The sequence below is a fragment of the Theropithecus gelada genome, chromosome 19, assembly GCF_003255815.1.
Source record: "Theropithecus gelada isolate Dixy chromosome 19, Tgel_1.0, whole genome shotgun sequence".
Taxonomy (NCBI): Eukaryota; Metazoa; Chordata; class Mammalia; order Primates; family Cercopithecidae; genus Theropithecus; species Theropithecus gelada.
In genome coordinates this window covers 29,479,105-29,499,852 of record NC_037687.1, presented here as the reverse complement: position 1 = coordinate 29,499,852, position 20,748 = coordinate 29,479,105, and the positions used below count along the sequence as shown (strand labels likewise).

The window sequence follows — 20,748 nt, the reverse complement described above, 5'->3', positions numbered from 1 at the left end:
GGGGTTTCACCATCTTGGTCTGGCTAGTCTTGAAATCCTGACCTTGTGATCCACCCGCCTCAGCCTCCCAAAGTGCTGGGATTACAGGCGTGCACTACCATGCCCAGCCTAATTATTATTAAATATATATTGTTATATTTAAACATCACATGATATATATATTTGTTTTGTGGTAACACTCCAAGCAAAGCTGCAGCTTAGGCCCTTGGCCATAAGGCATTTCCTTTCCCTGTCACGTTCTCCACCCTCCTTCCAACCTCACTGGGGAGCCGCTACCGTCAGTTCCGTGTTAGGTGTCAGAGCAAGCCTTGTACACATGTATTTCTGCATAGTTATGAGACTTTAGGAAAAATTCTGCAGTAAATTAAAATTTTTTTTATATATATATTTTTTACTTTAGGTTTGGGGCTACCTGTGAATGAATGGGGTTTGTCATACAGATTATGTCATCATTTAGATATTAAACCCAGTACCCAATAGTTATTTTTTATTTACTTTTTTTTTGAGACAGAGTTTGGCTCTTCCTGCCCAGGCTGGAGTATAATGGCATGATCTCTGCTCACTGCAACCTCCGCCTCCTGGGTTCAAATGATTCTTCTGCCTCAGCCTTCTGAGTAGCTGGGATTACAGGTGTCCACCAGGACATGTGGCTAATTTTTTGCATTTTTAGTAGAGGCAGGGTTTCACCATGTTGGCCAGGCTGGTCTTGAAGTCCTGACCTCAGGTGATCCACCTGCCTCGGCCTCTCAAAGTGCTGGGATTAGAGCAATGTATCCCCTTACCTAGCTGAATTTTAGTTTCTGATCTTTCACTGTGGCCATTGTCAGCTCTAAAAACATCACTTATGCTGTGTCTCATCTGGATACTGAATGTCACTTGGTGTGTCAATAAAATATTCTAACATTGCTTTTTTTGTTTTGTTTTGTTTTTGGAGACAGAGTCTTGCTCTGTTGCTCAGGTTGGAGTGCAGTGGCTTGAACTCGCCTCACTACAACTTTTGCCTCCCGCTGTCAAGCAATTCTCCTACCTCAGCCTTCCCAGTAGCTGGGACCACAGGCTCACGTTGTTACACCTGGCCAATTTTTTTGTATCTTAGTAGAGATGGGGTTTCACCATGTTGTCCAGGCTGGTTTTGAACTCCTGAGCTCAGGCAATCTGCTTGCCTTGGTCTCGAACTGCTAGAATTACAGGCGTGAGCCACCATGACTGGCCGCTACCATTTCCATAACGGGAACTCTGCATTGATTTTTTGTTTGTGTCTTTCTTGTATTATCCACAAACATAAAATTCATACTGAGAGGGTATCATGACCTCTTTATAAAGTATAATCAAACACAACTGGGAAGATATCATGTGGTAAAAAGTCCCTTACTCGGATGTCAGAACATTCACTACAATTAAATCCATGCTTTCCCCTCTCTCGTCTTCTCATTTTCGGTAAAGATAAGAACTCCGCCCACAACCATTTCCTTAAAATGTGTTTTCATTTCAGGGTCTACTGACGTTCAGGGACGTGGCCATAGAATTCTCTCAGGAGGAGTGGAAATGTCTGGACCCTGCTCAGAGGACTCTATACAGAGATGTGATGGTGGAGAATTATAGGAACCTGGTCTCCCTGGGTGAGGATAACTTCCCTGCTGGGGATGTGCCCTTGTGTATCTTTGTATTTTCTCTTTTTGCCTCTTGGGAGCCTCATCCTTGCTTGACTAAAATGGAAGCCGTATTGATTTTGAAATGAAAAGCTTCATGATGTAGCATCTGGACTTTCACTGTCCCCTTTGTTTAGATCTTCTGCTTTCTTCATGATAGCTCAGTGGGGCTTCCAGAAGTAAAGTAGGCATAAAACCTTATGGCAGGTCAGGCATGGAGACCCACGCCTGTCATCACTCCCACTTCAAGAGGCCAAGGCTTCTGGACTACTTCAGGTCAGGAGTTCAAGAGAAGCCTGGTCAACATGGTGAAACCCCATCTGTATTAAAAATACAAACATTAGGCCGGTGTGGTGGCACACATTTGTAATACTAGCTACTAGAATGGCTAAGGAAGGTGAATCGCTTGAACCTAGAAGCAGATGGTTGCAGTGAGCCAAGACTGTGCCTCTGCACTCCAGCCCAGGGAACAGAGCAAGACTGTCTCAAAAAACAAAAACAAAAGGAAAAACAAAACCTTATGGCAGACTTTAAAGATATCCAGTTCTGGTTGGGTATGGTGGCTCACACCTGTAATCTCAGCATTTAGGGAGGCCAAGACAAGGGAATCACCTGAGGTCAGGAGTTCGAGACCAGCCTGACTAACATGGAGAAACCTCCTCTCTACTAAAAATACAAAATTAGCCAGGGGTGGCGCATGCCTGTAATCCCAGTCACTCAGGAGGCTGAGGCAGGAGAATCTCTTGAACTGGGGAGGTGGAGGTTAGATCACGCCATCGCACTCTGGCCTGGGCAACAAAGTGAAACTCCGTCTCAAAGCAAACAAACAAACAAACAAAAAAACCCAGTTTCCTGTTTGCTTCTCCTGTGCTTTTGATTCAGTAGTTCTTGGAAGAGACCTTGATGTCCACATATTACATATTACAATGCTTTGTAAGCCTTAAGAAGTAGGCAGTGAGTGGAGGAATTTGTGAAATACTTTTTTAGATTTTTCTGTAATGTCTTCTTTCCTACTGAAACGTAGGGCTGGGACTCTAGAAAAGCTCCAGCACATTATGTTCCTTTCTTTTTATAAGCAGGAGTCTCTTTCTGCCCTGTTGTCTCCATGTTGGAGCAAGGGAAAGAGCCCAGGACTGTGGAGAGTGAAGTGAAAATAGCAAAAATATCCAGCTGGGTGGGAATGTATTACAGGTGTAAAGGCAGGTAAGAGCTCAGATGGGCAGAGTGGAAGCTCCACCTTCCAATAGTGTGTGGGGAAACTCTGCAAGTGGGAGAATTCTGTGGGAAAAGGAAAGTTTAAATCCTGAGATCTCAGAATGGACATCTTTCTTTGCTCCCACTTATTTTTCTGCTATTTATTTATTTATTTGACAGAGTCTCGCCATTTTGCCCAGGCTGGAGTACAGTGGCACAATAGTTCACTGCAACCTCTGCCACCTGAGTTCAAGTGGTTCTTCTGCCTCAGCCTCCCAAGTAGCTGGGACTACAGGCATGCATCACCACCACAGCTGGCTAATTTTTATTTTTTTAGGGGTTTTGCCATTTTGGCAAGTTTGGTCTCAAACTCCTAACCTCAGGTAATTTGCCTGTCTGGGCTTCCCAAATGCTGAGATTACAGGTGTGAGCCACCGCGCCCGGCCCCTCTGCTCTTTAGATGTGTAGTACTTTGATCTTTCTGCCCTCTAGTGGTGCCACAACTCAGAGAAAAAGGCAGAGCCTTTACTTTATCCTGATGGGCAATAACACCCTGTCACCTGGCTTCTGTGACCTCTTTGGTTTCTTGACCCTGTGGCACAGGGAGGGCTGTGTCAAAGGAGTCTCTTTCCCCTGTGGTCTCTCCTTCTGTACCTGATTCCATCTGATGCTCCACTTTCTGTCCCTATAGATCAGAACTGAGGCCTCCATACACCTACCCCTTGACCTCTTCAGGTTCCATCCCATTTCCTGTACTTGGAACACCTAATCAGGAGATGAGAAAACATGGGCTGTGCCTCCTTTGCCTCTGGGACCCAGGATACTGCACAGATCCCTCTGTGCTTCTTCAGATAGTCTGCTTGTCTATTTGAAATATGAAAAAGGCCATGCGCTGTGGCTCATGCCTATAATTCAAACACTTTGAGAGGCTGAGGAGGGTGGATCACTTGAGGTCGGGAGTTTGAGACCAGCCTGGCTAACATGGTGAAACCCCATCTCTACTAAAAATATCAAAAGTAGCCGGGTGTGGTGGCAGGCGTGTGTATTCCCAGCTACTTGAAAGACTGAGGCAGGAGAATATCTTGAACGTAGGAGGCAGAGGTTGCAGTGAGCTGAGATTGCGCCCCTGCACTCCAGCTTGGGTGACAGAGCGAGACTCCGTCCTCCCACCAAAAAAAAAAAATATGAAAAAACAAATGTGCTTTTCCTACTCTCACATGCTGCTGAGCACAGAATGCCTCACTTCTGATCACCAAAATGTGTGTATTTCCCCTCAACGACATACAGATTTGGATGGACACAAACTGAATGTCTCGTAGTTGAATTCAGTTCTGACACTGTCTGCCTGGAGTTAGAGTGAGAACTCACAGGTCAAGGGTTGAACTCCAGGCCGTCAAGGCTGCCCCCGACCTCAGACACCAGTTCCAAGTAGTAGGTGGTCACATGTTCTTCTGACCAACCAGCTGTTAAGTTGAGTTTCGTCAACCCCTTTCTTGGGTTTGATTACTTTGCTAGGGTGGCTCACAAAACTCAGTGAAACATTTTCTTGAGTTCATGATGAAGGATGTTTCACAGGACACAGATGGACAGCCAGATGAGATTCACGGGGTGGGGCAGTAAAATGTAAATCCATAGTCACTCTCTGATATAACAGTTCCACACATGATTGATATAAAACAGAATACAAAGACTATCACACAAAATAGGAAAATGATTATTAAATAAATAAAATCCAACATCATGTATAATATGTAGAAATGAATAACAGTGTACTGAACACTAGAGGCATCTTTCCAGGGAGCTGTGCTCCGCATAAGGAGCGAGGGAAGGTTCACTGGGTGTGCCGTGCCCCAGGCCCTGTGTGTGTTCAGCATTTGGAAGCTCTCATCTCCCGTAGTTTAGGGATTTGCGTGGAGGCTTCATCACAAAGTCATGATTGATGGTAACTCAGTCTCCAGCCCCTCTCTCCTTCCTGGAGGATGGTGGATGGCAGTGACTGTCCATGCCCCTAGGCCTAGCCTGTTCTTGCTGGTGATCAGCTCCATCCAGGAGACCATAGAGGTTGCCTCATTAGGACAAATCATGCTCCCGCACCCAGGACGTCCCAAGGTCTTTGGAGCTCTGTGTCAGGAACTGGGCAAAAGACCAATATATGCATTTCTTCTTATTCCACAAGGCCCCTCAGCCATTCTTCAGTTGTGCTTCATCCACACTTTCCTGGTGTGTGTCACAGGGGAGTAGGTGACTGTTCTGAGATGGTTACTCAGCTGAGTGGGAAAGACAGTTGACAGAAAGACCCTGTATTGGGGCCCAAGGTCCTTGTGGGGAGCATAGGTCACTGGAATGATGCCTCTGGTACGAAGTTCACTTTTATTTGGTTAAGCCACTACTTTCATCTTGGACATTTCTATATATTACACATGATCTTGGATTTTATTCATTTAATCATCAGTTTCTTTGTGTGTGTGTGTGTGTGTATGATGAAGTCTTGTTCTCTCTGTCACCCAGGCTGGAGTAGAGTGGCACAATCTTGGCTCACTGCAGCCTCTACCTGCTGGGTTCAAGTGATTCTCCTGCCTCAGCCTCCCATATAACTGGGACTATAGGCACCCACCACCACGTCCAACTAATTTTTGTATTTTTAGTAGCTATGAGGTTTCACTATGTTGGCCAGGCTAGTCTCAAACTCCTGACCCCAGGTGACCCTCATGCCTCAACCTCCCAAAGTGATAGAATTCCAGGCATGAGCCATGCACCCGGCCTCCCTCTACTTTTTTATTGTTCAGCGCTCTTGTAGTTTTACCCATTATTGAAAGTGGAATGTTGAAATCTCCTAGCATTACAATGGAGCCATTTTTTTTTTTTAGTTCTGTAAACATTGGCTTTATATATGGAGCTCTCATATTCATGCATATATCTCTAGTTATTGTATATTCTTGGTGAATTGACCCTATTATCATGATGTAATATCTTTCCTTGTCTCCAGGAAAACATTTTCAAGTTAAAATATGTTTTAGGTCTGGGTGCGGTGGCTCACGCCTGTAATCCCAGCACTTTGGGAGTCCAAGGTGGGCAAATCATGAGGTCAGGAGTTCCAGACCAGCCTGACCAACATGGTAGAACACTGTCTCTACTAAAAATACCAAAAATAGCCAAGCATGCTAGTGTGCACTAATTCCAGCTACTTGGGAGGTGGAGGGAGAAGAATTGCTTGAACCCAGCAGGCAGAGGTTGCAGTGAGCCGAGATCACACCACTGCACTCCACCCTGGGTGACAGAGCAAGACCCCATCTCTAAAAAAAAAAAAAAAATTTCTATAACCACCTCTGCTCTCTTGCGATGACATTTGCTTGGAATATTATTTTTATTTTTTGTGTTATTTTCTACTTAAAAATTTTTTTAGATAGAGTGTCTCACTCTATCCCCCAGGGTAGAGTGCAATGGTGGGATTAGGGCTCACTGCAGCCTTGGATTCCTGGGCTTAGGCGATTGGCCCATCTCAGCCTCCCTCGGCAGCTGGTACAGGTGCATGTCACCATGAGGGGCTAATTTATCACTTTTATTTTTCTTAGAGACAGTGTCTTACTGTGTTGTTGAAGTTGGTCTTGATCTCCTGGGCTCAAGAGACCCTCCTCAGCCTCCTGAGTAGCTGGGGTTACAGGCACCAACCTCCATAACTAATTATTGGTTTTTATTTTTTAAATTTTAGTGTATGTGTGTCCATAGGGCTAATGTGAGTCTTCTATGAACAACACGTAGTTGGTTCCTGTTGATGGAGCCAGTCTTCGCCTGCTGAGTGCAGAGTTAAATATTTGCATTTGAAGTATTCCTGATGGAAAAGACCTTACCATTGCCTTTCTGTTACATCTTATCTGCGTGTCTTGTAGGTTGCTTTGTTCTTCATTTCTCATTTACTATTTTTTGTGTATAATTGCTTTTTTGTGTAGATGTGCTTTGACTCCCTTCTTATTTACCTTTTTTTTTTTGTTTATGATGAAGTCTCACTCTGTTGTCCAGGCTGCAGTGCAGTGGTGTGATCTTGGTTAATCACAGCCTTTGCCTGCTGGGCTCAATGGATTCTTATGCCCCAGCTTCCTGAGTAGCTGCAACTACAGGCACGCAGCACCTGCCCAGCTAATTTTTGTGTTTTTAGAAGAGATGGAGTTTCGCCATGTTGGGCAGGCTGGTCTCAAACTCCTGATCTCAAGTAATCCATGTGTCTTGGCTTCCCAAAGCACTAAAATTACAGGCACGAGCTGCCGTGCCCAGCCATTGTTATTATTTTAAATAGTTTTGTCTTTTAGTTTTTAGTAAACATATAAGTGGTTGAAGCATGATTCCAGTGAGACTATAACAACCACGTTAGTGTCCATTCCTTTCAATATGAAGAACCAAAGTGTGTTGTATAGATGTTTGGGCGAGGTTATTGTTGAAGGTATGTTAAACATTTTAAAGTGGTAGCATAATAATGAAACTTGAAATTTCCATTACCTGGCTGGGTGAAATTCTGTCTCTACTGAAAATGCAAATGTTAGCCAGGCATGGTAGTGGGCACCTGTAATCCCAGCTACTCAAGAGGCTGAGGCAGGAGAAACACTTGAATTTGAGAGGTGGAAGTTGCAGGAGCCGAGATGGTGCCATTACACTCCACCCTGGGAGACAGAGTGAGACTCCATCTCAAGGAAAAAGAATGAAACAAAACAAAACAAAAATTCCATAACCTGCAAAAACTACTCTATCTCCACTAGAACTCTTTGTTATTTATGTCAGAATTAGTTCTGTATATGTTGTATTTTCATTAACATATACGTAGTGTTTTCTTCATGCTTTTTTCTTCTAAATGGAAAAGTTGAGTTATAAAGAAAAGGCACACTTATACCGGTTTCTGTATCTGTTTGTTTGTTCATTTATTTATTTATTTACAAGATGAAGTTTTGCTCCTGTTGTCCAGGCTGGAGTGCAATGGCATGATCTCAGCTCACTGCAACCTCTGCTTCCTGGGTTTAGGTAATTCTTCTGCCTCAGCCTCCCGAGTAGCTGGGATTACAGGCATGTGCCACCACGCCTGGCTAATTTTGTATTTTTAGTAGAGACAAGGTTTCTCCTTGTTGATCAGGCTGGTCTTGAACTCCCAAATTTAAGTGATCTGCCCACCTTGGCCTCCCCTCCTGAAGTGCTGGGATTACAGGTGTGAATCACCTTTGGTGGGTGCACAGCAACATATTCAAGCTTATGTACAAGGCATTTGAGGTTGAGGCATGGAAAAATACTGAGGCACTGTGTGTATGTTATTTGTGCATGAGACTGTAACTCCTTGACCCTGAAATCAGGACAAGGAGTAGACTGTGTGATAAGAAATGCTGCAAACAGTCTCCTGTGAATGTGGTCTAAGTGCTTTTACAAGGCCATATGTGCCTCATGACCTGACTGCACAGAGCCCCGAGGTGGATGCATTTTGTTTGTCTGAAGTGTCATTTATTATTATTATTATCATTATTATTATTATTATTATTATTATTATTTTGAGATGGAGTTTCACTCTTGTTGCCCAGGCTGGAATGCAATGGCACAATCTCGGCTCATTGCAACCTCTGCCTCCTGGATTTAAGCGATTCTCCTGCCTCAGCCTCCTGAGTAGCTGAGATTACAGGCTTGCATCACCACCCCAGCTAATTTTGTATTTTTAGTAGAGACATGGTTTCTCCATGTTGGTCAGGCTGGTCTTGAACTCCTAACCTCAAGTGATCCGCCCACCTCGGCCTCCCAAATTGCTGGGATTACAAGCATGAGTCACCACGCCAGGCTGAAGTGTAGTTTAAACAAGCCCTTTAAAAAAATACTTGGAGGATGGATTCTGGGGCGGCACTCTCTCAGAAGGGTTGATCTCTGCCCCCACTCAGCTGGAATTGTCTGAGTACTTCATTCTTGGAGTTCACTGCAAGCTATAAGCTGCACCATGGCGCCTGGCCTATCTGCTTTTTATTTGCCTTTAATGGAGAACTTTATATATATGTGTGTGGGTTGGAGTTACTCTTTAGCCTTCTTTAATTCCTTTTGTTAATTTTTTTTTTTTAATTTTTTTATTTCAAAATGGAGGCTCAGTCAGTCACCCAGGCTAAAGTGCAGTGATGTGATCTCAGCTCACTGCAACCTCCACCTTCCAGGTTCAAGCGCTTCTCCTAACTCTACCTTCCAAGTAGCTGGGACTACAGGTGCGTGCCACAATGCCCAGCTAATTTTTTTGTATTTTTTTTTTTTTTTTAGCAGAGACAGTTTCACCGTGTTAGGCAGGATGGTCTCGATGTCCCGCCTCAGCCTCCCAAAGTGATGGGATGACAGGCGTGAGCCACCATGCGTTGCTTGCCTCAAGGTTTTTAAAACATGAGAGTGCTATTAGATGGTTTGAAGTATTGCAAGGTTTGTAGTACAGACTGTAAACTTCCTTTGTTTAAACAGATTTGTCAGCCTTCAGTGCTGATGATGAGATGCTCCTTCTCCTGTCTCCGTTATCTCGCTGTCCTGTCAGAAAGAGTTTACATTGGCTGGCCTGGGTGGGTCACACCTCTAACCCCAGCATTTTGGGAGGCTGAGGTGGGCAGATCGCTTGAGGTCAGGAGTTTGAGACCATTCTGGCCAACGTGATGAAACCTCGAATCTACTAAACAAAAAAAAAAAATGGGCCAGGCACGGTGGCTCACACCTGTAATCCCAGCACTTTGGGAGGCCAAGACAGGCAAATCACCTGAGGTCAGGAGTTTGAGACCAGCTTGGCCAACGTGGTAAAACCCCATTTCTACTAAAAATATAACAATTAGCTGGGCGTGGTGGCTTGCACCTGTTATCCCAGCTACTCAGGAGGCTAAGGTAGCAGAAATACTTGAACCAGGGAGGCAGAGGTTGCAGTGAGCCAAGATCATGCCACTGCACTCCAGCCTGGGTAACAGAGTGAGACTCCGGGCTGAGGAGGGAGAATCTCTTGAGGCAGGAAAATTGTGCCACTACACTGCAGTCTGGGTGATAGAGCATCACTTGGTCTCAAAAACAAACAATAAAGGAAATAGCTTAAACTGGGAGGCTGAAGACACAGACATTTATTTCTCATGAATTTGGAAAGTTGGAAATCCAAGAGCAAGGTGCCAGCCAAATTGGTTACTTGTGAGAGCCTTCTTCATGGTTTAGTTCAGCCATCTTCCTGCCGTATTCTCACATGCTGGAAAGAGAAACAGGCAGTGAGCTCTTTAATATCTCTTTTTATAAAAGCACGAGTCCTAGTCACTAGTAGTCAACACCCATGACCAAATTCTCTCAAAGGCCCCATCTGCAGGAACACCCTATTGGAGAATAAGAACTCCGAACATGGCTTTTGGTCAATAAGAACATTCAGACCTGGGAACCTGAATCATGTTTATGTTTTTATTGTGCGATTTGTTTTCTAAAATGTTTCCTATAATCTCAGTTTATAAATTTACCCAGTACACATTCTATGTTTTGTATGTTATGCATAGTAAACTAGATAACTAAGGGCAATGCATATATATAGAATTGCTCTGAGGCTGGGCACGGTGGCTAACGCCTGTAATCCCAGCACTTTGGGAGTTCAAGGTGGGTGGATCACCTGAGGTCAGGAGTTGGAGACCAGACTGGCCAACATGGTGAAACCCCGTCTCTACTAAAAATACAAAAAATTAGCCGGACATTGTGGTGCACACCTGTAATTCCAGCTGCTCAGGCATCTGAGAAAGGAAAATCGCTTGAACCCGAAGGTTGTAGTGAGCTGAGATCACGCCATTGGACTCCAGCCTCCAGCCTGGGCAACAGGAGCAAAACTCTGTCTTAAAAAATAAAATAAAATTAAATTAAATTAAAATATAAATAACAAAAAGAATTGCTACATTGCCTAGCTGTTACATAACTGCAGTTGTCACATCATAATTACAATCTTTGACACCGTTAGTCATAACTTTTTTTAAATTTTTTTTGAGATGGAGTCTCAGCCTGTTGTCCAGGCTGGATTGCAATGGTGTGATCTCGGTTCACTGCAACGTTATAATGCTGTGTATTTTCTTGACCTCATACATCAGAAGGTAGTGATCTTAACATGTATTTCAGTTCTTATATTGTGTGCTGGTGGTAAGTAGAAGTTGTGGCTTTTTTCTTAATGGAATTGTTTAGAATTCAGCAGGCTGTATAAATATACTTATTATTTGCTTGCTGGTTTTACGAATTACAATATTTTACTAATTAAGTTTTGTGATTTTACATCAGGCTTTTTGGTATGTGTTATGGAATATAACTGACACACTCCACTCATTAATGTCAAAAGTGCCACCGGGAGCCTTGGCTCCTGCCTGTAATCCCAGGAGTTTAAGAGGCTGAGGCGGGGCTGGGCGCGGTGGCTCAAGCCTGTAATCCCAGCACTTTGGGAGGCCGAGACGGGCGGATCACAAGGTCAGGAGATCGAGACCATCCTGGCTAACCCGGTGAAACCTCGTCTCTACTAAAAAATACAAAAAAAACTAGCCGGGCGAGGTGGCGGGCGCCTGTAGTCCCAGCTACTCTGGAGGCTGAGGCAGGAGAATGGCGTGAACCCGGGAGGCGGAGCTTGCAGTGAGCTGAGATCCGGCCACTGCACTCCAGCCTGGGCGACAGAGCGAGACTCCGTCTCAAAAAAAAAAAAAAAGAGGCTGAGGCGGGTGGGTCACTTGAAGTCAAAAGTTTGAGGCCAGCCTGGCCAACATGGTGAAACACCATCTCTACTAAAAATACAAAAATTAGCCAAGCATGGTGGTGTGTGCCTGTAATCCCAGCTACTCAGTAGGCTGAGGCAGGAGAATTACTTGAACCCAAAAGCAGAGGTTGCAGTGAGCCGACATCAGGCCATTGCACTCGAACCTGTTATGATAAAGCTAGACTTCATCTCAAAAATATAAAAATACAAAAAACTTTTTAAAAATGTCACAACATGCCTTTTCTGCATGGATATAAGTAATTTTATGACAGTTATTCAGAAAAATGCTCTGTTAATTTTTTTTTTTTTTTTTTTTTTTTGAGATAGAGTCTCACTTTGTCAACCAGGCTGAAGTGCAGTGATGTGATCTCGGCTCATTGCAACCTCTGCCTGTTGGGTTCAAGCCATTCTTGTGCCTCAGCCTCCCAAGTAACCAGGACTACAGGCATAGGCCACCATGCCTAGCTAATTTTTGTAATCTTTTCTTATTTTCTCAGTGCTATGATTGTTTGACAATACAGAATTTCCATTGATTTTGGTTGTCCTTACAGTAGCTTGTTGTGGATTATTTATCGATATAGTATATTGTGTGGTTCTTTAGCCTTTATTTGTACACAGTAAATATGCTGTAAATATGAAGAATATGTATTTTTTCTCTTCTTTGATGTGACAGTGATATGTTTTTTGCAAACGGTTATACACCTTAAGTTCACATTGGAAAAATACTCCTTACTTTAGGCTTATACATGTTTGCCCCCATCAGTGTTTTGTCATGATGTTGGAAATAGGCTTCCATACAAATGATTTGAAGTACATGTAATTGTCCTTATTTATTAAAGAACCTTACTCCTTTTGTGTTCCTAAACTTGGAAGATCATGTTGGGAAGTTTTTTGTTTTTTTTTTTTTTGAGACAGTCTCTCGCTTAGTCGCCCAGGCTGGAGTGCAGTGGCGCGATCTCGGCTCACTGCAAGCTCCGCCTCCCGGGTTCACGCCATTCTCCTGCCTCAGCCTCCGGAGTAGCTGGGACTACAGGCGCCCGCCGCCTCGCCCGGCTAATTTTTTGCATTTTTAGTAGAGACGGGGTTTCACCGTGTTAGCCAGGATGGGCTCAATCTCCTGACCTCGTGATCCGCCCGCCTCCGCCTCCCAAAGTGCTGGGATTACAGGCGTGAGCCACAGCGCCCAGCCGGGAAGTTTAAAAATAAGTATTTTTTTTGTGTCATATACACATTTTAGTATTATTTACCATCTGTACTTAATTGGAAACCTATTGGTGTTTATATTTTGTAGCTATCTCTTCCAAATGCAGGATGAAGAAGTTCTCTTCAACAGGGCAAGGCAATACAGAAGTGATCCACACAGGGACATTGCAAAGACAAGCAAGTCATCACATTGGAGATGTTTGCTTCCAGGAAATTGAGAAAGATATTCATGACTTTGTGTTTCAGTGTCAAGAAGATGGAAGAAATGGCCATGAAGCACCAATGACAAAAATAGAAAAGATGACTGGGAGTACAGACCGATATGAGCAAAGGCATGCTGGAAACAAGCCTATTAAAGACCAGCTTGAATCAAGCTTTCATTCACATCTGCCTGAACTGCACATATTTCAGACTGAAGAGAAAATTGATAATCAAATTGAGAAGTCTATCAACAATGCTTCCTCAGTTTCAACATCCCAAATAATTTATTGTAGGCCCAAAACACATATTTCTAATAAGTATGGGAAGAATTTCCTGCATTCTTCATTACTCACACAAAAACAGGAAGTACACATGAGAGAGAAATCTTTCCAATGTAATGAGAGTGGCAAAGCCGCTAATTGTAGCTCATTCTTTTTTTTTTTTTTTTTTTTTTTTTGAGACGGAGTCTCGCTCTGTCGCTCAGGCTGGAGTGCAGTGGCCAGATCTCAGCTCACTGCAAGCTCCGCCTCCCGGGTTCACGCTATTCTCCTGCCTCAGCCTCTGGAGTAGCTGGGACTACAGGCGCCCGCCACCTCGCCCGGCTAGTTTTTTGTATTTTTTAGTGGAGACGGGGTTTCACTGTGTTAGCCAGGATGGTCTCGATCTCCTGACCTCGTGATCCGCCCGTCTCGGCCTCCCAAAGTGCTGGGATTACAGGGGTGAGCCACCGCGCCCGGCTGTAGCTCATTCTTAAGGAAACACCAAATAATGCCCTTAGAAGAGAAACAATATAAATGCGATGTATGTGGCAAGGTCTTTCATCAGAAGCGATACCTTGCATGCCATCATAAATGTCACACTGGTGAGAAACCTTACAAGTATAATGAGTGTGGCAAGACCTTCAGTCAAAATTCAGCTCTTGTAATTCATAAGGCAATTCATACTGGAGAGAAACCTTATAAGTGTAATGAATGTGGCAAGGTTTTTAATCAACAATCAAACCTTGCACATCATCATAGACTTCATACTGGAGGGAAACCTTACAGACGTGAAGAATGTGACAAAGTTTTCAGTCCCAAATCACACCTTGAAAGACATAGGATAATTCACACTGGAGAGAAACCATACAAATGTAAGGTTTGTGACAAGGCTTTTGGGAGTATTTTACACCTGACACTACATACTAGAATTCACACTTGAGAGAAACCGTACAAGTGTAATGAGTGTGGCAAAGCTTTTGGTGGGTAGTCAACACTTATTCACCATTAAGCAATCCATGGTATAGGGAAACTTTACTAATGTAATGATTGTCACAAAGTCTTCAGTAACGCTACAACCATTGCAAATCATTGGAGAATCCATAATGAAGTGAGATGTTACAAGTGTAACAAATGTGGCAAATTTTTCAGACATCTTTCATACCTTGCAGTTCATTGGCGAACTCATACAGTAGAGAAACCTTACAAATGTGATGATTGTGGCAAGGTCTTCAGTCAAGCTTCATCTTATGCAAAACATAAGAGAATTCATACAGGAGAGAAACCTCACAAGTGTGATGATTGTGGCAAAGCCTTTACTTCACGTTCACACCTCATTAGACATCAGAGAATGCATACTGGACAGAAATCTTACAAATGTCATCAGTGTGGCAAGGTCTTCAGTCTGAGATCTGAGGTTACTCCTTGCAGAACATCAGAAAATTCATTTTTGAGATAATTGTTCCAAATGCAATGAGTATAACAAACCATCAACCATTAATTGGCAATAGAGTCATTTCAGTACTGACTTGAGTTTGAGTTGACTTAACATTGAGTTCAAGCATTAACTGACATTAAAGTGTTTATGTTAAGAGGATTGGGCCATGCAGGGTGGCTCACACCTGTAATGTCAACACTTTGGGGGGCCAAGATGGGTAAATCACTTTAGGTGAGGAGTTTGAGACCAGCCTGGCCAACAGATGTGAGTCACTTTTCCCAGTTTGCTTTTTGTTTCTTTAACAAAAACTGATAGGGATTTTCATGGGTATTGTGTTGAATCTAAATCACATTGGGTTATATAATCATTTAACAATATTAATTTTTTCCAGTCCATCAATATGGGTTGTATCTCTATTTAATCATTTTGATGAATGTTTGTAGATTTCAAAGTAGAAACTGTTTGGGTGAAGGAGAAAGGACAAGATGGAGGAAGGTGAACAAGAAGGCATAATCCATGTTGCTTCCGGGTTCTTCCTCACCAACTTTCCCGCGCGCGGGAAGATGCAGATCAACCGAGCATGCTCCAGGTGATGTCAATCCGAAGAGATCAAAACTTACCCGGCCACGCCTATGGAGACGCCCCTATCACGCCCTTATCCTGCCCACTGCCCTCCCCCTTCCAGTACCAATGCATAAAAGTCTGCCACTGGCAGGAGCCAGCGTGACTTCTTCGGCCCCCGCATTTGTGGACCGGAGAACATCACCCGAGAGCGCCGGTGCGACTTCCCTGGCCCCCCACACCTGAGGACCAGAGAACCTCGTCCGAGAGTGTATGCATATTTGCAATAAAAGACTGCCACTTTCTTATGTACTTTGGCCTCATGTTTAATTACTTAGCTCTCCCAAATTAAGTTACATTAAATGAAATCAAAACAGTTAGTGCCAAATTAAATTAAATTAAAACAGTTGGTGCCGAAACCCGACCCAGGAGGAGACCCTTCCTCAACATCCCCTAAGGGTCTAACGAACCTCCTCCACAGCGAACCGGCTCCCAACCCAACCAGCCACGAACACCAAACAAGTGTTCCAGCTTTCCACTGGTGCCGCTCTGAGAATTTCTTCTTCGGTGAGTACTCCCCTTTGTTAACCATCTCCGTCCGTTTCCGTGTCCTTGGCCTAGAGTCGTACGTACGCCCAAGGACGTAGCCACCCTGTGGCGCAGTGAGGCCTTCAACCCGGAGACGTCCGTCTTGAAGTTCCTCAATTCTCCGTTAGTGGCTCCAGGAGCCCCCGGTCCCCAGCAGCGGCAAAGGACGCTTTGCCACTGCATGAGGTCGGTTTCCATTTCTGGTGGTTAAACAATGGGAACCTCACAATTGAAAATCCCTACGAACACCCCTTTAGGGTGTCTCCTCCAAAACTTGGAAGCCTTACATCTAGCTCAAGATTTAAAACGAAAGCGGCTAATTTTCCTCTCCACTGTGGCATGCCAAAAACCCGGGAGGAGACCCCTCCTCAGGGCCCCCTAAGGTCCGAGGAGCCTCCTCCTTCACGCCGCGGACAGACCAGGACCTAGACATCGCTTTCCACACCTCCAAGTCTCCTAGGGGTGAGTATCTCTTGCCTCCCTCTCATACTCCTTGGCCAGAAGTCCTGCGCAGGCCCAAGGTTTTTTGGTCACCAGGTGACCCACAGGAGAGTTCCCAAAGGTAGAGACGTCTGCCCAAAGGAACTCCATTCCAGTCCATGTGAGACCCGTCCAGGACGGAGACGTCCGCCTGGAGGTAATCTCCATTCCGGCTCCAGGAGCCTCCCGGTCTCTAGTGGCTCCAAAGGACGCTTTGTAGCCAGGTAGAGTTCGGTTTCCGCCTATGGGTGAGAGAAAGGCAATGGGAAATCCCCAATCCAAAATACCTAGAGACACCCCTTTAGGGTGTCTTCTAACTAATCTCAAAACTTTACAATTACAGCAAGATCTTAAATGAAAGCGACTGATTTTACTCTCCACTGTGGCGTAGCCAGTCTCAACGGCCGCCTGAAGGCACTTTAGACCGTAACATTTTAATTAGATCTCTCTAATTTCTGCCAGAGGCTCGGAAAGTGGTCAGAAATTATCTATGTCCAAGGCTTTTAGGACTTGCGCTCTCGCCCAGACCTGTGCGCCCAGTGTTAAATGGCCCAGGTCTTGTTAGCCTAAACCCCTAAACCCGGCCCTTGGCCCCCACCTCAGCAACTGAGGAGGACTCCACCTCCATTTCAGATGGGGCCGACGGCAGGCGACCTCCCTCCCGACTTTCCAACCCCCCTCCCTATGGACTTCCTACCACCCCTCCCGACGCTCCTCCTTCAGCCACTCCTCTCACCCCTCCCTATGGAGCTCCCACTGCCCCGCCCGACACTCCTCCCTCAGCCACTCCTCTTACCTCTCCCATTTCCATCTACACTCGCTCCAAGACCGTGGTAGCGGCCCCCATTAGTCAGCCCTCTATCAGTCAGCCTGCCTCAACCCCCTCTACCAGTCAGCCTGTCTTAACCTACCCTACTGGTCAGTCTGTTCCAACCTCCCCTGCTAGTTTGTTGCCCCCTCCCCCACCCCAAGAAGTTGCTGGAGCCAAAGGCGTGGTTAGAGTCCACGTCCCCTTTTCCTTGGCTGACCTTTCCAAAACTGAAGAACGACTTGGCGACTTCTCAGCCAACCCCACCTAATATTCCAAAGAGTTTCGATACCTAGGCCAGAACATATAACCTTACCTGGCATGACTTACATGTCATTCTTACTTCCACTCTTAACCCAGAGGAAAGAGAGTGCATTCTCGCAGCCGCCAGGCAACATGCAAATCAATGGCATTTAATCGACGCCACCGTCCTGTTAGGAGAGATGGCTGTCCCGTCCATAGAACCAGATTGAGATTACCAACCACAGCAGCCTGGCCGCCGTAGGAAGGACATTATGGTTCAATGTCTCTTGGCCGGTATGCAGGCAGCCTCTAACAAAGTGGTCAATTTTGATAAACTAAAGGAAATCATCCAGCACCCAGATGAGAACCCGGCTTCCTTCCTAAATCGCCTTACAGAGGCACTAGCCCAATTTACTCGGCTAGACCCCACCTCCCCAGCCGGAGCAGCTGTCCTAGCCTCCTATTTTATCTCCCAGTCAGCCTCACATATTCCAAAAAAGAAAAAAAAAAAAAAAAGGTTGAAGATGGGCCTCACACTCCCATACAGGAAAATTGGCCTTTAAAGTTTTTAACTCCAGAGAAGCAGCAGCTGAGGCCGCAGAGCTAGACAAGGAAAAAAGAAGGGCTGTGCTTCAGGCGCAAGCTCTAGTGGCTGCCCTCCAACCAGCGTTGCCCACTCTGCCGGCAGGGAAGACACAGGGCAAGTCTCCCAGGGGCTCCTGCTATAAATGCGGAGACCCAGGACACTGGGCAAACCAGTGTCCCCAGGCCAAGCCGGCCACTCTGTCTCGTCCATGCTTTAAGTGTGGCACAACTGGGCATTGGGAAAAAAGGTGTCCAAATCCTCGCCTGCCTACCACGCCATGCCCAACCTGCCAACAGGAAGGACACTGGAAGTCTGATTGCCCCGCCAGCAGGGCAGGCATTGCGCCTCAACGTGGTGCCTCTCCTCAAAGGCCGGAAGGCTCCTTCCAGCTCCTACACCTGGACGACGACTGACGGTGCCCACACTCGGAGACCCTGGTCACCCTCGCCGAGCCTAGGGTAACTCTACAGATAGCGGGTAAGCCAATTTCTTTTCTCATCAATACGGAGGCTACCTATTCTGTTTTGCCAACCTATGGAGGTCCTAGCCAGCCATCCACTATCTCAGTAGTTGGGGTAGACGGTAAACCGTCTAACCCTCGCCAGACCCCAGTGTTAAATTACTGCCTGGACTATGCATGCTTTGCCCACTCTTTCCTCATCATGCCCTCTTGTCCCACCCCCCTCTTGGGATGAAACATCTTAACCTAACTCAAAACATCTATTCCCCTTCCCTTTCTCCAGGTGGCCAGGTTCTACTCAAGGATCAACACCCTCCTCAAATTTTCTCGCTTCCTCACCATTCTTCATCTTAACTTAACTGACTTTTCCTTCATAAACCCCATAGATACCCTCCTTCCCGACCCATCTCCCAACCAGTAGGTTTCCCAACTTTTTACTCTCATAGAAGACCTAGCTTGGCAGGGTGCCCTTTGTGATTTCGGCAATGTTGAACTTACCCTCTACACCTTTGTCATCATTATTATGGTTCACTCTAATTCCCCTAGTTACTCCTACTAATCCTAACTTTGTATGGAGATTCTAAACCTGGTCTACAGACAACCAGATACACTCAGTCATGCAGGGCACTGCAGATTGTCCCCCCCCCACCCCCACCCAGGGTTGTCACTCTGCCCTCTCCCTAAATAAAATGTGGACTCATTAGGCCAGGATGAAGGACAGATACAGGGAAGGAGAGGCTGTAACCAGAAGGCAGTAGAAAGCCCAGACCTCCCCAAGGGCCTCTGCTGCACTCAGTCCCTGTTGAGTCAGAGATAGGGAGAAGCCAGGAGGTAGGGGAGTTGGTGAGGGGAGCAGCCTTGGTGAGCGGGAGGTGGAGAGACAGAAACGGAGATGGAGATGGAGACAAAGAGATACAGACAGAGAGAGAGAGAGACAGAGGTGGAGAGAGACAAAGACAGAGATGGGGAGAGACAGAGATGGAGAGAGACAGAGAGAGAGAGAGACAGAGATGGAGAGAGACAGAGGTGGAGAGAGACAAAGACAGAGATGAGGAGAGACAGATGACAGAGAGAGAGAGAGAGAGAGAGAGAGACAGAGATGAGGAGAGACAGAGATGAAGAGAGACAGAGAGAGATGAAGAGAGACAGAGATGAAGAGAGACAGAGTGAGACAGAGATTCCTTTTTGCTACTCTACGCCAAACTCTTCATGGTGTAATTGCACATAAGCTCCCAGCAGGACCCAGACGGCCCCTGTTGGAGGCTACTTTTGGTGTAACCAAACTCTATCTAAAACTCTTAACCATACCTCCATCACCCAGTCCCTTTGCGTTCCGGTATCTTTAGTGCCTAGCTTAACCCTATATAGCAAAGGAGAATTGTCTGAACTAGCTTCCCAGCTCAGCTCCAGCAATAACATCCAAAAGCGGGCTGTTTTTCTTCCCTTAATTATCGGGGTTTCCCTAGCTTCAACAATTTAACGCCCCCTTAACCCCCGGACCACCGGTATGGCTACCGCCTGTAGTACAGCAGATGCTTCCATTCCTAATTCCCATACTAATCCTCTGCCTTATGTTATGTCTTGCTCCCATTCTAATAAAATTTCTCCGAGCCAAGGTTCAAGAGATCACCCGAGTCACCTTCAACCAAATGCTCCTGCATCCCTACACGCAACTGCCAACCTCAGACCCTAACTACGCCCCTTAACAGCAGGAAGCAGCCAGACAGACCACGGCGCCCTAAATTCTTATAATCAATAAGAGGTTGGACTGTTTGGGTGAAGGAGAAAGGACAAGATGGAGGAAGGTGAACAAGAAGGCATAATCCATGTTGCTTCCGGGTTCTTCCTCACCAACTTTCCCGCGCGCGGGAAGATGCAGATCAACCGAGCATGCTCCAGGTGATGTCAATCCGAAGAGATCAAAACTTACCCGGCCACGCCTATGGAGACGCCCCTATCACGCCCTTATCCTGCCCACTGCCCTCCCCCTTCCAGTACCAATGCATAAAAGTCTGCCACTGGCAGGAGCCAGCGTGACTTCTTCGGCCCCCGCATTTGTGGACCGGAGAACATCACCCGAGAGCGCCGGTGCGACTTCCCTGGCCCCCCACACCTGAGGACCAGAGAACCTCGTCCGAGAGTGTATGCATATTTGCAATAAAAGACTGCCACTTTCTTATGTACTTTGGCCTCATGTTTAATTACTTAGCTCTCCCAAATTAAGTTACATTAAATGAAATCAAAACAGTTAGTGCCAAATTAAATTAAATTAAAACAGAAACTTCTCATCTTTTTACTTTTATTCCTAAGTATTTCTTACTTTAAGTAAACCACCTCCCGGGTTCAAGCAAT

The 20,748-nt window shown here is 45.6% G+C and overlaps 2 protein-coding genes across 3 annotated transcripts in view; both read left to right on the top strand.

Annotated features, from left to right (window-relative positions):
- LOC112612445 (zinc finger protein 83-like) overlaps positions 1-20,748 on the top strand; it is a 77,090-nt gene that overhangs the window by 21,458 nt on the left and 34,884 nt on the right. The gene's annotated exons all lie outside the window — the stretch shown is intronic.
- On the top strand, positions 1,484-13,373 carry LOC112612460 (putative protein ZNF321; the record flags this gene model as incomplete). Its single annotated transcript, XM_025367029.1, is given in 3 exon segments — positions 1,484-1,619; positions 12,863-13,333; positions 13,336-13,373. Coding segments are annotated over 3 exon segments (645 nt in total), but the record flags the coding sequence as incomplete, so codon positions are not given.